This window comes from Balaenoptera borealis (assembly GCF_965194805.1).
Source record: "Balaenoptera borealis genome assembly, chromosome: 2".
Lineage (NCBI taxonomy): Eukaryota > Metazoa > Chordata > Mammalia > Artiodactyla > Balaenopteridae > Balaenoptera > Balaenoptera borealis.
Window position 1 is genome coordinate 117,347,763 of NC_138867.1, and position 18,309 is coordinate 117,366,071.

Consider the following 18,309-nt stretch of genomic DNA (forward strand, 5'->3'; position numbering starts at 1 on the left):
TTTATTTTGGCCTCTGTGCTTTGTTCTTGTTCTACCAGTCCACAGATGGGAAGGACTGCAAGTGAGAAGCAGGGCTCAGCTGTGGGATGGAGGGGGGAAGAGGCCAGACTGTGAACCCCAGGAGTTCTGATCTCCAAGGTAAGAGATAGGCTTGAGGTGGTTCAGTCTGGGAAGATGGTTTTGAGGTTCAAGATAGAGCCAGGGGACTGGGAGGGGCCAGGACTTATGAAGAGCGATGGGACAACCCTCAGAGGTTGTCCTGTCCCTGAGCATCTTACCCTGAGACCCCTGCGCGTTCTGGTACCTCACAGAAAATGCCAGGTGTAAGCTCTAGGGACAGAGATCGTGATGAGGCCCCCAGGGAAGAGAGAATGGGGTATGGGGGCTCCTGGTCAGAGCCAGGAGATTGGATGCCCATAGTGCCTAGAAACAGTGAGCCAGACACTGAAAGGAGGAGATAGGCGGGGGGAGGGGGGAGGTGGAGATGAGGAACCAGCCCCATGGTTCATGTCTGACCCTGGGGACAGACAAGGAGGACAGGGAACCAAGGGCTGGGGCCAACGAGGCATGCCCATGTGGCCTGAGGAGGGAGGGGTCGGGCCCTGAGCTGCTGGGCTGGGGTGGAGGAGAGGAGGAGGAGGGGGGCTGTAGCGCATGGGGTCTGAGTTCTGGGGAGGTAGACCCAAGGTCTCCAGGGGTGGAGGGGCACAGCTGGTGGGGATGAGATCCTGAGGTATTAGCCAGGAGAAGGGAAAGGATGACAGAGGATCAGAGGCAGCGTTGGAAGAGACAAAGGAAAAGAGTAGAGAGGAAGGGAAGGAGGAGGGAGGGTGAAGGAAGCAAGAGAAATAGCGGCTCAGCCTTGCGGAAGGAAAACAGAGGAAGCAGAGCCAGGGATGGGGTAGGGAGTGTGAGTGGGGACCTAGCTCCAGGCCCTGGACCCCAAGGTTGGCAAAATGTCCCTACATCAGGCTTTCCTCTCCCTTCCCTGGCATCACAAGGGCATGTCCTTCTGCCACACTTGAGCCAGCTGGCCAAGAACCTCCTGAACTGAGGTGGCAGTGGAGGTGGGGTGTGAGATGCCCTTTTCATCTTTCCTGGATTCTTCCAGTCTATAGACCTTTGAATGGCATTCCTTTCACCATTGACCTCTGGGCAATTTGGCCCCTTTCTCTATCAGAAAGGAGAGGAAGTGTCAGGGTAGAATTCAGGGGAGAGACACCCTTGTTCTAGAAAGATCTCCAGAGAGTAAGATGCTGCAGTCTCCTGCTAGCAGCTACCATATGGCCAGGAAAGCAGGTTAGGCCTTCTCTAACCTTAATCCCATTTGCTGCATATCACACACACACACACACACACACATTCACACACACTCACACTCAGATAACACACTTCCATCCACAGTGACCAGTGGCTAAGGAGGTCACTGCCAGATTCCACATTGCCAGGCTCTCCGTGTACATCTGGGTTTCTCTGTGTCAACAGAAACATGCTCAGATTTCCAAGTTCATTGGTCCGTTGCCATGGAAACATTCAACCTCCTAGAACTAGGCACAGGGCCTGACCCCTGTGGTGCAGGGTAGGAGAGGAGAGATGGAGGGTGACAAACAGAATGGGGGGGAGGAGGCTGGGGAGACACATCTGGGTCTATGTGACCCCTTGCTGTCTCATCCCCTGGGACCACCTACCCTCTCTCCCCTCTGCCTCAATAGATCTCTCTAGGCCAGGGGAGTGGGGAAGAGAAGTCATAACAGGTGTATGGCTAGAGCTATGTGGAGAGTGCTTGATCATTGCCTGGATTCCCATTGGGCATTAAGAGAGATTAGCTTTGGAGTGGGGGCTGAGGTCTAGCCCTGTGACCCATGCCCAGACCATCTTGGGGACACTGGGCAGCCCTCCAGGCCTGAGGTCCCTGGCTAAAATGGCTTCAGGCCTGAAGCTGCTTCAGCTGGCTCCCCCTCCCTTTCTTGTGTGTGCCCCACTCCCAGAGAACCTGCTTAAAATGGGATTTCCAGGCTGTGATGTCAGAGGAAAGGTAGCCGCTGCTCCAGCCTATGATCTTCCTTGATCAGTAGAGCTGAGCCCAGCCTTGCTCAGCCTGGAGAAAAGGGGGTTAGGTAGAGGAAGGAGGGGCTCTGGGGGCTCTGGTCCCCATACATGTGGCATTCTGGATAATAGGGAGAGACTGTTTCCAGACCAAAAGGTACTGCTGGCTTCCCCACTGCCTTAAATATCAGCCAGTACGTGATCATCTCCCTCACAAATTCCCCCCAGTTTTTCCCTCTCTGAGCTGGGTCAGGCCTGCATGGAGGAGGAGGGCACCTTAAGTCTTAGAGCCATTTGGCTTCTGCCTGAGAGCTTGTCGCATATCTAGGCTGCAGGCAGCGATGGGTGGGAGGGATGCCTGCAAGGAGGAAAAGAGCCCACTAGATGGCGCAGCTCGCTCCCAATGTGGGATTCTCTGGCCCTTGCCGGGGACAGTCTTACCTTCAGCAGTCAGTCTGCTGAGTAGGATGCTTTATACCCCACTCCCTGGAGTTGGAGGTTCATGAAAAAAGCATCCTTGTGGGTGGATAGGACAGCTGTGGATTCTCAATCACTTCCTAACCCCAGTTTGTGTGCACAGGAGATGGTCAGACCCAGTGGGCAGGCACTCCCTTTGGGCGAGGATCGGGCACCTCCTGGGAGCAGGGAAATTGCCAAGCTGACCCTGGGAGGGCCCTACAGCCCAAGGAACCCAACCTGGGCTCTGAAATGGCATCTAGAGAGGCTGCTGGAGCTGATTTCAGGGTTAGGTCTGGAGAGGGACCCAAGAGGTGGCAAGGGGTAGGGAATTTGGGAGGGATGGGTTGGGCGGGAGAGGAACGCTAACCTAGTTTCAGGATTCCCTGGATATGATCTCCTTGATGGCCACAGTGGCAGTCTCAGGCCTACCCCCAGGTGTCCCTATCCCCTGCCACTTCCCTTATTTTCATCTGGGGTACTGTAGGGCTGAAAAAGGAGACAAAGACCCTAATCTCCAAACCCTGGAATCCCAAAGTACGTTTCCAGCAGCCAGGGCCGAGACTCCTCAATGACCTACCTTTGCCTGACCTCTTTCCCAAACTGACCCCACCAGCCCTGAATACCTAATGTATTACCCTCTCCTTTTGTCCCAGCCAGATGAGTGATCAATAAATAATGCTGCTTGAAATATTAATGGCAAGTTTTACACCAGCATCCCTTAGCTGTGCCTGTCATTGGGGAACTCACTAGAGAGCTGACAGAGAAATGCATGGCCCCCCAGAGAGCTCTCTCCTTTTCCTGTCAAGAGAAGGTCTTTCTTTGCCAAGATTTCGACCTGTTCCTATGTCAGCCAGATCATGATTCATTGCCATTTGGTTAGAAGAGGACGGGTCCCCCAGAGACCAACTCAGCCAGCCTCCCAGGAAAGGATGGAGTAAGTTAAACCAAGCAGAGACCCTTCTTGATTCCTTTGTCTCCTCTGATGCAATTGAGATCCCATTTCCTCTCTTCTATGTCCATCTTGGACCTGCCAGGTCCAGCTTTCTGAGTGGTGACTTAGAAGGAGATCTGAGGCTTCCCTCCTCCCCCTGCCTCAACTATTTAGAGCCTGAGCAGAAGGGACTCACATGCTCCCAGACTTCTCTGGCCCAGTCATTCTCATATGGCTCTGTTCTCCCTGGAAGAAGAGGACGAGGAGGAGATGGGAGCTCTTGGCCCTCTTGAGCCCACCTGGTGGGCTCCCGGGGCCAGCGTCCTCCTTTGGGGAAGCCAGGCCCACTCAAATCTTTGAACACGCAGTGCCTTCTGCCCAAGCACTCTTGGTCTCCTGCTTCACTTGGTCAGCTCCTGCATGTGCTTCAATTCTCAGCTTAGATGTGACACCGCACCCAGTCCAGGCCCCTGTGGCCTTCTGTTCTCGTCCCTGACAGCATACATCACCCTGTTTGGTCATTGCCTGTTTCCCCACTGGACTGAAAGCCAGGGCATAGGTGATTGGTCTACCTGGTCCACCAGCATCTAGGACAGGGCCTGGCACATTATAAGAACTCAGCACATTTTTCTGGAATGTTCAAATGATATCCATGCAGCATTCTTCTGCTCCTGGAAAAACACCAACCTTCCAACCTCAGCATCTCTCTGCTGAGCTGTTTGCCTGCACCTGAGGATGGGTGTCTGCATTAAACAGTGGCTGCCCAGATCACCTACCCTCGCCTGGACTCCCCCCCTGCATGTGCTCATGCTCACTTGCTCTGCTTTTCTCTCCCTCACACACACAGATGGGAGTCAGCTTTCCAGCCACATTCAGTTCTCACTTTAATTCAAAAGCTAAATTGGGAAGAAGAGCAGCTTCACACTCCCGATTTAGCCTGGGAGAGAAAAAGGGAGACAGCCTGGATGTTGCCAGGGAAAGGAGAAAGTCTGGGTCTGGGGTGGGTAGTGGTGGCAAAAGTACCCAGAGCCCAAGAGAAGACCGTGAGACCCCTGCCACCCAGCTCCTAAAAATAAACCATCCAGAGCTATGACCCCAGAGTGACCCCTGTAAAGCCTCTTTCTAATACCAGTGCAGCCATTCTGGGCATTACCCCAGTCTAGGGGTGGGATTAGAGGAGGTAGAAGAGACTTGAGTTATGGAAACTATCCAAAGAGGGAGATGCTGCTGCTTTGGTCACTGGTAGTAGGAAACCAGAAAATCCTTCTTAAATCTAACTTTAACCCCTCTGGTAATTGCTGAGATGAGATGAATGATGAATAGAAACAGAATCCATAAACAGATACTTGCTCACTAATAATCATTATTCACAATAGTCAAAAGGTAGAAACAACCCCAATGTCCATCAACAGATGAGAGGATAAACAAAACAAAATGTGGTACATACATACGATGGAATATTATTCAGCCTTAGAAAGAAATGAAATTCCGATGCATGCTACAACATGGATGAACCTTGAAAACATTATGCTAAGCCAGGCATAAAAGGACAAATATTATGGGCAAATATCTTCACTTACATGAGGTACCTAGAATAGGCAAATTTAGAGAGACAAAAACTATAACAGAGGTTCCCAGGGGCCAGAAGGGAGGGAACAGGATGGGGAATTACTGTTTCATGGGTACAGAGTTTCTGTTTGGGATGATAAAAAAAAGTTCTGCATATAGATACTGGTGATGGTTGCACAACATTGCAAATGTACTTAATGCCACTGAATAGGACACTTAAAATGGTTAAAGTGGTAAATTTTATGTTATGTATATTTTACTGCAATATATCTTTGAAAAAAACGAGTCCAATGTCAGCCTAAAGACATCGTCATCCTGCCATGATGGCTCTCTCTGTGGCTTGACCAGAGGGAAACTGGGTCCTTTCAGTTCCAAAGATCCCCTCCCTTTGCTGATAGGAACAGAAGTGCAGCCTCTGCCCAAGTGAAGCTCTTCTCCCTGGTTCTGGGTGCCAGCTTCCTCTTCAGTCACTCATTTTGACTTTGCCCTAAAACAGCGTTCCCCATAATATGGGTAGACCAGATAGGGTGATGATTAGAGAAGAAAAAGAGAGGACTCTTCCATCCAGCCTCTCTAACTATCTTATTGCCTCCGTACCATGGGAAATGGATGCACTTTGGGCTGAGATGCCTGTCAGTAAATTTGGATGTCAGTTTTTCTTGCTCTCTGCCTCTGACTGGGAGGCCCCTGAAGAGAGTCTCTGTGATAGCTCGTGCTGATGCACCCAGACCTCACCCTCTCTCCTGGATGATTGCATGGTTTCCTGGCTGGTCTCACCACCATTCCTCCCTCACCCAGCCTCCTGGAATTATTTTAAAATGGTGAGTCGGCTCTCTGACTGACTGGGAACCACGTCAGTGGGTGGGAGCTGGATTAGGGGCTCCCACAGTCACTGTGCTTCCCCCATGATAGCACATATCACACTGTTAAAATTGCTTGTTTACTTGTCTGTCTTCCTTACTGGGCTATGACCTGCAAAAAAGGGAGAACCCTCCTTACTTCTCCTTATATCTTTAATGCCTAGAGTGGAGCAGATGTGTGATAAGTAATCGTTGAATGAATGAATTGAAATGATGTGTTCATGTGTCTACCTCCCCTATTCCATTTGACTCAAGAACCCCGGTAAGATGAAAGCTTTGTCTGATTCATTCTGGGGACCCAGAAAACAGTTCTTGGGATAAGCTGGGATACAGCTAGAGGGTTCTAGACTGTCTGGATTGGAATCCTGGCTCTACCACTGCTGGGCTCTCTGACCTTGAGCAAGTCGCCTGCCCTCTCTGAACCTGTTTCCTCTTCAGTGAAATGGGGATGAGAATGGAACCTACTTCATAAGGCATTGTGAGGACAAATGCCTGTCAAGTGTTTAGCACGGAGGCTGTCACATCGTAAATGTGTCTTGGGGGTGGGGTGGGGATAGAGAATGCATCTAGAGATTAAGGAAAATCAGAGGAAATGAGCACCACCACCGATTTCAGCATCCTGGTGTTTAGAGGGAGGGGACGGTGAGGCCAGTACCAGAGTGGGGTAACCCCAGGGGCTACTTGTCCCCCTTCCCTGCCCTCCCCCCAGGTCTGCAGAGTCCAAGCTCACCCACCACGAAGCTGAGCAGCCCTGGCGCTGGGTGGTGGTGAGGGGCCAGAAATAACTGCCGTTGCTATTCCTGCCTTTCTGGGCTGGATGGGAACGCTGCCTTTCTAATCTAAAGGCTGCTCTAGACTTCCTGCACATCAGTGGGCTCTTATGTAACACTCCCCTCCCTCTGCCTGCCCAACGAGCTTCCAGAGATTTCTGCAGCCAGCTTTGCTGCACACTCAGCTGGGGGTGGGGGGAGCAAGGAAGCCACCGCAGGATGGATTGTCCTCTAAGCCCAGGATTTTGCTGGCCCTGAGCCTGGGAGAGGGGCCACTCAGCACAGGGCAGAGGGACTGATGTCCAGGGACAGCAGCCTCTTTCTGCATCTGCAGGATACTCTGGGGCAGAGAGGACCAGGAGAGCAGGCCTAAACGATAAAGGTCGTCTATCTTGACCCACTCCCTCTTCCCTTAATGGCCCCTCTGTGCCACCTCCGTGACTTCCACTTCAGGCCTTACCTAACTTTGTCCAGCACATGACCCCTCAGGCAGACTCTGAGGACAGCAGCCCAGACCCCAACTCTCGCAGGCAGACCCCCACCTGGGCCAATCCTCCATGGGCTCTTCCCTGCAGCCCTGGATGCCATCTGGAGGGTGCATGCCAAGCACCTCTTCAGAGCCCAGTGGACCCCCCTCTTCCTCAGGCCTCAGCATCACTCTGCATGGGCCTGTCTCAGAACTTGCCCTTCTCCACCTATCCTAGGGCTCAGGGTCTCCTCTGGCACCTGGTTTCCTGTCTGTAATTGGAGGAGATGAGATGGTTTCACACCACAACACTCTGGGATGATTATCTCTCATTTTCCCCCTTCCTCCATGTCTCCACTTCTCCCCACCCTCTCAGTGCACCCTCTGTCCCACCCCGTACCTGGCCCCTTCAGGTTTCTTCTCTCCGCACCCAAAGACCCTCCCTGGGGTGGGAGCAGAGCTACCCCCAGGCCCATTGAAGGTCAGGCCCTCCACATTTCCAGCGGAGCCGATCAGCCATCGGAAAGTGTGACAGGCACCCCAGACAGAACCAAAGCAAGAGTCACTTCCTGAGCCCTGGGATGGCCACAGTGGTGGCAAACCACGATCTGAGCAGCACATGTGAGTGCTGACGTAGCCTGGGGCTGGGGAGGAGGAAGCGGCAATGGAAAAAGGGGCTTATTTTCCTCCGAGAGCTGCAGCCTGCTCAACCCTGGGTCAGGCATGATGGTTCCCACTGGCTTTCTCCTGCAACCTCAGCTGCCCTGGACCAGCTCAGTTCTGCTCTCACCTCTGCCTCTTCCTCTTCTCTGGTTTGCAAGGAAGGTCTGAGCATAGATAGCAGCTCAGACCTGAAGACCCTCTGAGGGCCTCTCACGTTTTCCAGGATTTTTCGCATCAGTCATCCAGCAGGCAAGGTCTGAGAGTCCCAGACTCATCCCTGAGCCCCCCTGAGGCCCCGCTGACACCCGGGCCAGGGTGCTCAGGGCCTTCCTTCTCCCAACCTGGTTTCCTTTAGGCCCCAGACCTGTTGTCCCATCTGGGTTGTTGGTCACAAGTTGGGTGCTCACAAACCCTCCTTGGGAGGGGCCAATTCTTTTCACCATGTCTCCTCCCCTCTCTGTCCCCCCAGTCACAGCAAACAAAAGTGTGCCATTGGCCAAAAGACAGACCAGAGGAGAATGGGGATAACACAGATGTTCCCAGCCCCACTGCTGAGAAGGCAGACCAGCAGTATAACCCTGTCCAGGAGGAGGCTTTCCGCTGGGCTTCTTTCTCACTCATGCCCCCTCATAGCGAGCGCGAAGGTGGGCAGTGTGTAGGGGCTCTGAGCCAGCTGTTGTCACTGTTTCTGGGTGGAAGCTGCCTTCCAGGGGCATATACCGTGGAGTCAGGACAGAGTTGAAAAGGCCACCTCCTCCTTAGCACTGCGTCTGATACACGCAATGGCCAATAAACCTCTTTTTAAGAGAATGAATGTTTTATTCAACTGTATCTCCTACTACTTCCCAAAAGGAACCCTTTCTACTCCAGCGCATTTTTTCTAGACAGACCACACATGGACTCTCCTGGCCAACCCACCCCCAACCCCGGCCTGAAATTGCCTCTCATTTCCTCACCACAAAGTTTGTCCCTCATCATGTTCTTTCTCCTCCAAAATATCATCCTTGTCCTTTTCCCAGCCCCCTATCCTCTATGTTCTGTAGTGTAACTGACTTTTGGTGGCTAACAGGGCTGCTGCCTATTCTTAATTCTCTTGTAACGTGGAATCCAGGCTCCCTTCTACCCAACTGTAAGCTTCTCAGTGGCAGGGGCCTATGCCTTAGGCCTTATTCCCAGGCCTTGCCCACAGAAAGTCCTCAAAAAAGTTTTTTGTTGTTGTGGATAATGGGTGTATTAATCAGAACCTGCTGGGTTGTAATAGAAACTGAAATAAGTTTTATTAAATAAAAAAGGAATACACTGACCTGTGTAACTAAAAGGCCCAGGCTCTATCCAGAGACTTACTCTCTATGTGTGAATCTATTTTCTAATTTCCTCTGCACTGGCTTCATTCTCAGGTAAGCTCTCCAGTCCTGATGGCAAGATGGCTTCCAGGCTTACATTCCATTGGCTTATTACCACCTGGGTAAGAGAATTCCCCTTGTTCAAGAGTTCCAGAAAAAGTCCAAGAAGAGATTCTCATTAGCCTGGTTTGGGTCATGTGCCCATCCTGACTCAGTGGCTATCCCTAGGGAGATGGAATGCTCCTGGACTGCTGGATGGAAGCATCCTAGATGGATGGCCAGGCAAGGGTGACATACCCTCTCCTAGAACTAGGATGGGGTTCTCTTCCCTCAACCACATGGACTGGGGTGGTTCTCCAGAGGAAATAGCTGGCAGGGAGCACTTAGGAAAAGAAAGGTTGGACATGCAAAGCAGAAGATGTAGATTGTTAGGATTTCGAGTGCCCAGCTTCAGTGAGGACCTGAAGATACCCGTAGGTCAGCTTACACATTAGAATCATAGGGGAACCGGTTTGCCCTGGCTGGGGGAGGAAGATGTGCTCTTGGAGTCTGGGCAGCTCCTGAGAGACAGAAGAAGGATCCTTGGACAAAGTGCCTGCTTAGTTCTGGCCCTCAGGAGCTCAGGAAGATTGTGATTCAGTTAGCCTAGGGTAAAACCTTTCTTTTTCAGAGCTCTACAGTGATTCTGCTGCACAGTCAAGGTTGAAATAATTCTGCTCTAGGAAATAATGTTCTACTGCAGCAAGAAGGATTCAGATTAGCTCTTCAGGACAATGTCCCCTGTGTTAGAATTGGAATGTTTCTCCTTCTCTGTACAACTTTTCAGAAAAGGGTCACTGGGGTTTGCTTGGAGGCTGAGGATGGGTGGGTGAGCTGTGGGTGACCCTGTGGGGGTCATAAATAACAATAGCCACTGTTTACTGAATGCCAACAGCAAGGCAGGCACTGTGCTTTAGGACTTCACAGACGGCAGTCCATGTAAGTTTCAGTCTTCACAACAATCCTTCCATGTGGGCATCATTAACATTAGCTCTATTTTACAGCTGAAGAAAGATACAAAAATCCTGGCCAAGGTATCCCACCAGGAAGTAGCAAAATGGGCATTCAGACACAAGACATCTGACCCTGACTGGCCTGGCCTTTCTGCCCAGAAGGAGGCCTCAGAGAGGTGCCTCACTCTTGCTCCTAATGGACAGCTCGGTAGGCGGTGGGAGTGGACACCCACCAGGCCCTAGCATTTGGGATGGGGAGTTCAGACCTAGAGCACAGAGACGAGGGAGCCCTGGTTCACTGCCGGATTCCTTAAGCCGATTTTTATAAGTGTGTGTGTGTGTGTGTGTGTGTGTGTGTGTCTGTGTGTGTGTGGTGTGTGTGTGTAGCCCAAGATAGCTACGCCCCCTCCCCCAATTTAAACCCTCCGACACCTACTTCCTGAGGCTGTTTAGGTTCAAGCAGACCCTAACCCGCCCCCTTCCCTCCCAGTGTCGTCAGCAAGCTCCTTCCACACACACACTTTCTGCTTTCTTTTTAAATTCAGAAAAACACCACCTCCCCTGGATTCAGAGCTAGAGCAGAAGCCTTCCCCTACCGGAATCCCAGTTCTCTTTGGGTTGCGCACTTGATTGTGGGGGGAGGGGCGGGGACGGGACGGGGAGGCCTTCCTCGTTTGCGTCCCGCTCCCGGAAGACCTGCGGGAACCATTCCAGTCTACTCCCCTCTCCTCCCACCCTCGCCCTTGGCCTGGCTCGAGGAGGGGAGTGTTATCCCGCCCGGGATTTGGGCGCCTCGGCTGTGGCGGCTCCCCAGGGACTGCAGGGGGAGCCCAGGATGCGGCGCCTGCTCAGTTCGCGCTCACTGCGTCTAAGGCTCCCCCAGCCTGGCGCAGCGCCCAGCACAGAAGCCGGGAGGGGGAGCAAGACGGCGGCGGAAGAGCCCACTCGGCCAGGGGCCGGGGGAACCGAGCTGGAGGGACCTCCAGAGGGCAGCACCAACCCGCTAAGCAGGTCCTCTCTTCGAGCCAGCCTGGGGTCCCCAGACAGTCCACAGGGAAGCCTCCTTTTCAGATTCTCACACTTCCCCCCCCCCCAACCTCCACCTGTTCTGGATAAAGGTGGGACAGTCTCCCACCAACACAGGGACCACCAGCTCCTGGTGGGAACAGAACTCAGGTCTCTCCAGAGGCAATCAGCTTACCTCGTCCAACCACCCAAACGTGGGCTCTTCCCCAGAGGGACCAGAGAACAGCGTTTTGGTTCGGGTGGCGCAGAGGGATCCCCAGGCTCCAACAGCCCCACCCCATTGGCACATGAGGGAGAAGCAGATGGCCCACCGTACCGCACAGGAAGGAACCCAGGGACCATTTGGCTGTTATTTCCTAGCCTCAGTTTCCCCCGAGACACTTGGAAAGGCACCATGCCATTGGTCGAGGCCTGGGGTCAGGGCCCCGCCTCTCCTGGGCGGCCTCTGCCCTGGCCAGCCCAGCAGCTCCTCCCCTTCGTTCCCGCCCGGCTCCCACGGTCCCAGAGGTGGGCGGGCGAGTCCTGGATCACGGTGGCAGAGCCCAGGTCCTAGTCGCCCTCGCCCCCGCCCAGGGCCCGGGCTTTCCCAGCCCAGTCCCCGCCGGGAGCCGCGAAGCGCATAGAGCTACGCGCCTGGAACCCTCCCTGCCTGGGCGTCCCCGGCTCTTGCGCGCGCGTAGGGCTCCCAGCTCGGCACCAGGGAGGAGGGAGGGAGCCAGGGAACAGCAAGCAGCGACCCGGAAACGCCATATAAGGAGCAGGAAGGATCCCCCGCCGGAACAACCCTTATATGGGCAGCGCCTTATTTGGAGCGCCCAGATATGGTCCGGCTGTTTCCGGCTCCGGGAGGAGGGAAGAAGGTGGAGGGAAGGGGCGGGGGCAACGCCGGGAACTACGGAGCAGCTTCGGTCCGGGAGTCCTCAGCTGTGGCTTGAGCGCTAAGCTTCCTCGAGGCCTGGGCACCCAGGGTGTGGGAGCCGGCGTCAGGCCCAGGGTGCGGGATGGCAGTGCCTATGGCTCTTGGAGAGGGCGCTTCACGTCACTCCGGGTCCTCCCGGCTCGTCTTGCCATATTAGGGCTTCCTGCTTCCCATTTATGGCCATGTACGTCACGAAGGAGGTGGGTCCATGTCGTTCCAGACCCTTCAAATAGAGGCGGATCCGGGGAGTCGCGAGAGATCCCAGCGCGCAGAACTCGGGGAGCCGCCGCCGCCAGCTGCCGCCGCCGCCAGCTTCCGCCGCAGGACCGGCCCCTACCCCAGCCTCGGCAGCTGCGCCGCGTCTACACCGGCCGGCGGCGAGGGCGAGCCGGCAGACCCCACCTGCGCTCTCCACAGTGTGCCCCGCGCCCCGCATGTGACCTGGCCAGGCCCCCGAGAGGTGTCCCCCGCAGCTCCTGCCCCGGGCTGCGCCCACCCGCCCCAACACCAGCTCTCCAGCCCGCCAGTCCGGGATGGCGGCAGCCAAGGCCGAGATGCAGCTGATGTCCCCGCTGCAGATCTCCGACCCTTTTGGCTCCTTTCCTCATTCGCCCACCATGGACAACTACCCTAAGCTGGAAGAGATGATGCTGCTGAGCAATGGGGCTCCCCAGTTCCTCGGTGCCTCCGGGGCCCCGGAGGGCAGCGGCGGTAACAGCAGCAGCAGCGGGGGCGGTGGAGGTGGAGGGGGCGGCAGCAACAGCAACAGCAGCGGCGGCGCCTTCAACCCTCAGGGGGAGGCGGGCGAGCAGCCCTACGAGCACCTGACCGCAGGTAAGCTGTGGCCTACGCCGAGAGCTAGCCCCTTCGCCACCATCCTGGCGTCTGGTCCTTCCCCACGGGCTTTGCAGCGCCCCCTTCATCGCGGCAGTGCTCCTGGACTTCAGGGATGCAAGTGGGGTTTCCCTTCTATTCCTCTCATCCCCAAGGTCCTGTATTAGAGGAATGCCTGGGGACATCCCCCCACCCCCTCCTCGTCCTTAATTGTGCGCAGGGGAGCCAGCTTTTGTTTTGGATGGAGAGCTGTGGGGCTGCGGGGGTGGGGGGAGGGGGGGATGGGGAGAGGGCTTGTTTTGACGAGCAGGGCTGCGCCCCCTCCGCCTCCAGAAAGGCTAGCCTGCCGCCTGTCCCCAGGGAAGGACTGTGATCCTTGGCCAGGGATGCCCTGGCAGCCCAGGGTAGGGGTCGCGCACTAGCGGTGGCCAAGGGGGTGCTGGCGGGAATCCCTCGCCCGCGCAGACGCTGCTGCGGAACGCTGGGAGCTGCAGTGGAGGGGGATTCTCCGTATTTGCGTCAGCTGTTGTTGAAATGGGTTCTGCCTCTGGAGCGGGTCCAGGAACATTGCAATCTGCTGCTATCAATTATTAACCAGCTCAACAGTCAATGGTAGCTGGCCCGACCTCTCGCCTGGCAGCGTGGGTCCTCCTCGCCCTCCAGTGATTGCTCTCCAGTAACCAGGCCTCCTCCCTCTCTCTTTCCTGCCAGAGTCTTTTCCTGACATCACTCTGAATAACGAGAAGGTTCTAGTGGAGACGAGTTACCCCAGCCAAACCACCCGGCTGCCCCCCATCACCTACACTGGCCGCTTCTCTCTGGAACCTGCACCCAACAGTGGCAACACCTTATGGCCTGAGCCCCTCTTCAGCCTGGTCAGCGGCCTCGTTAGCATGACCAACCCCCCAGCCACCTCATCCTCAGCATCATCTCCAGTGGCCTCCTCCTCTGCCTCCCAGAGCCCACCCCTGAGCTGCGCAGTGCAGTCCAACGACAGCAGCCCTATTTACTCAGCAGCACCCACCTTCCCCACACCTAACACCGACATCTTCCCTGAGCCACAAGGTCAGGCCTTTCCAGGCTCAGCAGGCACCGCGCTTCAGTACCCACCTCCTGCCTACCCTGCTGCCAAGGGTGGCTTCCAGGTCCCCATGATCCCTGACTATCTGTTTCCACAACAGCAGGGGGACCTGGGCTTGGGCACCCCAGACCAGAAACCCTTCCAGGGCCTGGAGAACCGTACCCAGCAGCCTTCACTCACTCCACTCTCTACCATCAAGGCCTTTGCCACACAGTCGGGCTCCCAGGACCTGAAGGCCCTCAACACCACCTACCAGTCCCAGCTCATCAAACCCAGCCGCATGCGCAAGTACCCCAACCGACCCAGCAAGACTCCCCCCCATGAACGCCCCTACGCCTGCCCCGTGGAGTCCTGTGACCGCCGCTTCTCTCGCTCAGATGAGCTCACCCGCCACATTCGCATCCACACCGGCCAGAAGCCCTTCCAGTGCCGCATCTGCATGCGCAACTTCAGCCGCAGCGACCACCTCACCACCCACATCCGCACCCACACAGGCGAGAAGCCATTCGCCTGTGACATCTGTGGGAGAAAGTTTGCCAGGAGTGATGAACGCAAGAGGCATACCAAAATCCACTTGCGGCAGAAGGACAAAAAAGCAGACAAAAGTGTGGCCTCTGCCGCTACCTCCTCTCTCCCTTCCTACCCATCCCCAGTGGCTACCTCCTACCCATCCCCAGTCACTACCTCTTACCCATCCCCAGCCACCACCTCATACCCATCACCCGTGCCCACCTCCTACTCCTCTCCCGGCTCCTCGACCTACCCATCGCCTGTGCACAGTGGTTTCCCGTCACCCTCCGTGGCCACCACATACTCCTCCGTTCCTCCTGCTTTCCCTGCCCAAGTCAGCAGCTTCCCTTCCTCAGCTGTCACCAACTCCTTCAGCGCTTCCACAGGGCTTTCGGACATGACGACCACGTTTTCTCCCAGGACAATTGAAATTTGCTAAAAGGAAAGGAAAAAGGGAGAAAATGAAACACAAGAGACTTAAAGGACGAGAGGAGGAGATGGCCGTAGGAGGGGGCTCCTCTTAGGTCAGATGGAGGTTCTCAGAGCCAAATCCTCCTTCTCTACTTGACCCCAGGGTCGCTGTGGAAGGTCTGTTGGCCAACAATTCTTTCTGTCCACTTCCCTTTCCTCCCCAGGACCTACTCCCTTTGACTTCAGCTGCCTGAAACAGCCATGTGCAAGGTCTTCACTTCTATCCAAAGAACTTGATTTGCATGGATTTTGGATATATCATTTCAGTATCATCTCCATCGTATGCCTGACCCCTTGCTCCCTTCAATGCTAGAAAATCAAGTTGGCAAAATGGGGTTTGGGCCCCTCAGAGTCCAGCCCTGTACTCTTGTACAGTGTCTGTGCCATGGATTTTGTTTTTCTTGGGGTACTCTTGATGTGAAATAATTTGCATACTCTATTGTATTATTTGGAATTAGATCCTCACTTTGGGAAAAAAAAAAAGAAAAGCCAAGCAAACCAATGGTGATCCTTTGTTTTGTGATGATGCTGTGACAATTAAGTTTGAAGCTTTTTTTGAAACAGCAATTCTCGGTATTAATCGGAGCATGTGTCAGAGTGTTGTTCTGTTAACCTTTTTGTAAATATTGCCCGACTGTACTCTCACATGTGGCAAAATATGGCTTGGTTTTTCTCCTTTTTTTGAAAGGTTTGGGGGTTTTTTTGTCCTTTTGGTTTAAAAAGTTTCACGTCTTGGTGCCTTTTGTGTGATGCGCCTTGCTGACGGCTTGACATGTGCAATTGTGAGGGATGTGCTCACCTCTAGCCTTAAGGGGGGCAAGGAGTGGTGATTTGGGGGAGGCTTTGGGAGCAAAATAAGGAAAAGGGCTGAGCTTGAGCTTCAGTTCTCCAGAATGTAAGAAAACAAAATCTAAAAATCTGAACTCTCAAAAGTCTATTTTTTTAACTGAAAATGTAAATTTATATATATATTCAGGAGTTGGAATGTTGTAGTTACCTACTGAGTAGGCGGCAATTTTTGTATGTTATGAACATGCAGTTCATTATTTTGTGGTTTTATTTTACTTTGTACTTGTGTTTGCTTAAACAAAGTGACTGTTTGGCTTATAAACACGTTGAATGCGCTTTACTGCCCATGGGATATGTGGTGTATATCCTTCAGAAAAATTAAAAGGAAAATAAAATAGCTGTGGTTGGGTGTGTTTCCTGGGCTAGGGGGAGGCCTCTGTAGTAGCCGTCTCTATCGAGGGGTTTGAGGGGCTTTTCCAGAGACAAGGATATTCCAACCAGAGACGTGCCCACTGTGTGTCGCTGGAGTGAATTCGTTGAGAATTGGGTTTGGGTCTCCTCTTCTTGATACTGGGCCCATTCCTCAGTCTGGTGGGCTTCAGGCTTATCTTGGTTAGTGAAAGCTAAAAAAGGCCAGAGGTAGAGGTGGAACATGTGTGGCCAGAGGCAGCACCATTCTAGCCCCAAATGTGTGACCAGCCCGGCCCCCATCTCTACCCAGGATTGGGAAATTCCGTGTTCTTGGGAATCCCTGCCCTATACACTTGGGGGAGATAAGGGATGGGCAGAGGGCTTTGGGAAACAGTAACAAAGCTGGGGCTGCCTCAGCCTCTCCCTCCCATCCTCCATGTCCCCAGAAGCCTGAGGGTATCGAAGAAGATGAGAAGAGGCAAGGACCAGTTATCAAGCCAAGAATCCTTCCAGGAAAAAAATCTCATTACTTGCCAGCTAGAGCTGTGATCCTTGGCAGCTTCCTGTGACACAGGGCAGAGTGGGCAGGAGGCTGGCCTGTTGTCTATTGTTCCACCTAGACTAAGTCTGTCCCCACTATGTAGGAGGCCTGAAGTGCTAGGTTCCTCTGGCCCCAGCCCCCTGAGGGTCCATACTCATAGCCAGAGCAATTCTCATGCGCTCGTGAGGATCTGTCTATTCTGTGAGAGGCCTTGAGCTGGCCACGACAACAATGCACATTGTCAGTTGGGGAGATAGAGATGAAGCCAAAAATTATAACATGGTGCTAGGTCATATAACATGGGCAAGCATGAAGCTCTCTGGGAGTACCGCGAAGGACACTCAACCCACCCAGGGGCTTAGGAAAGGTGAAAAAGTTGAGTTTGGCAGGGTAAGTGGAAGTCAGCCTGATTGGCTTGTTTTGTGTGTGAGACAGGGAGGATGGATGGATGGATTACTGAATGGAAGCACTACCTCCAACCCTGATATGAGTCTTCTGTGAATTGGTCAGACACCACCTTCCATTGGTCAGATGGGTGCAATAGATTTGGTGTCCTGGAATTCCCAAGCCTTGGCTCCCTTCCCAACTTCTGACCCCAAAATCAAGGACAATGAAGTGTATCCCCTCTATCCAGTATGGATAACAGGCCCTGAATGAAATCGAAGTCTAACCTACCTCCGCACCTTCTCCTCCCTCTAAGGGTCTCCCTGGTTACCAACCCACACCTCTCCCGGAGCCAGGGGAATTCCAGCAATCCCCTGGCATCAACCCAATTCTTTCTCTTCCATTCTACCCCTCAAGCACCAGCAGTGTTGATCTCTGCCCTATCCCATGACACCAGACTCCTCAGCCTGGAACATGGGGAACCAAGCCACCTTCTCTAGCAACGGGCACATCCGGGCACATCCGGGCACATCCCTGTAGCCTCCTGGCAAAATCGCCACGTCCTGATGGGACAATATTTGCATTGGCACACCTCTTCCCAGCCCCACCTCCCCTCCCCATCTTACTCTAGGCCCAGGAAAACAAGTCTATGCCTGTTACACATTCTTAAGAATTTATCATCACAGGCTCCCAAGGAAAAAAAACATGGCAAGAATAAAATATGAAAGAAGGAGCAAAGAGATTCACTCTGTTCCTTTAAAGCAAAGGGTCTCCTAGATTGTTACAGTGTATCAGAATCAGATTCCCAGGCCCCATTCCCAGAGCATCTGATTCCTGAGGTCTGGAATGGGGTCCTGGAACTGGCCTTGATAACTAACATGCCAGGTGATTCTGATGCAGATGGCTTATTGAGAAATTCTGCCAAGCCTGCCAGCTAATTATTATTAGTCCTGTCACCAGGGTTTCTTTAGGTTCTGACAGTTGAAATTTAAGTTTCTTTGCATGGTTTAAATAGGCCAAGACTCAATAATTGCCCGATTTTACAGTCCTATAGTATAAAGAAAAAGGAAAGTGTTCATTTCAACTCCTGTTCCTGTGAGGGAAATCTAAAACCAAGGGCACAAGGCAGTGCTGTTAAAAACTCGCATCATCATAAAGGCTGAGGTTTGGGAAGGGACCCAGATAGTGTTGAACAATTGATTGCTACCTAGGGACATTGTCTAGGGCTTCAGGGATGTGGAGAG

The 18,309-nt window shown here is 53.6% G+C and overlaps 1 protein-coding gene across 1 annotated transcript; it reads left to right on the forward strand.

Annotated features, from left to right (window-relative positions):
* Positions 1–12,040: 12,040 nt before the first annotated feature.
* On the forward strand, positions 12,041–16,126 carry EGR1 (early growth response 1). Its single transcript, XM_082381438.1, has 2 exons — positions 12,041–12,878; positions 13,590–16,126. The coding sequence occupies exons 1-2, from the start codon at positions 12,578–12,580 to the stop codon at positions 14,906–14,908; spliced, it is 1,620 nt and encodes a 539-aa protein (XP_082237564.1). The 5' UTR covers positions 12,041–12,577; the 3' UTR covers positions 14,909–16,126.
* Positions 16,127–18,309: the final 2,183 nt, after the last annotated feature.

What these genes read in the sequence shown, in the direction of transcription:
- EGR1 (XM_082381438.1), top strand. Translation starts at nt 12,578, where the DNA reads ATGGCGGCAGCCAAGGCCGAGATGCAGCTGATGTCCCCGCTGCAGATC. An exon ending in CTACGAGCACCTGACCGCAG is followed by an intron (nt 12,879 to 13,589) that starts GTAAGCTGTGGC and finishes CTTTCCTGCCAG; the next exon opens with AGTCTTTTCCTGACATCACT.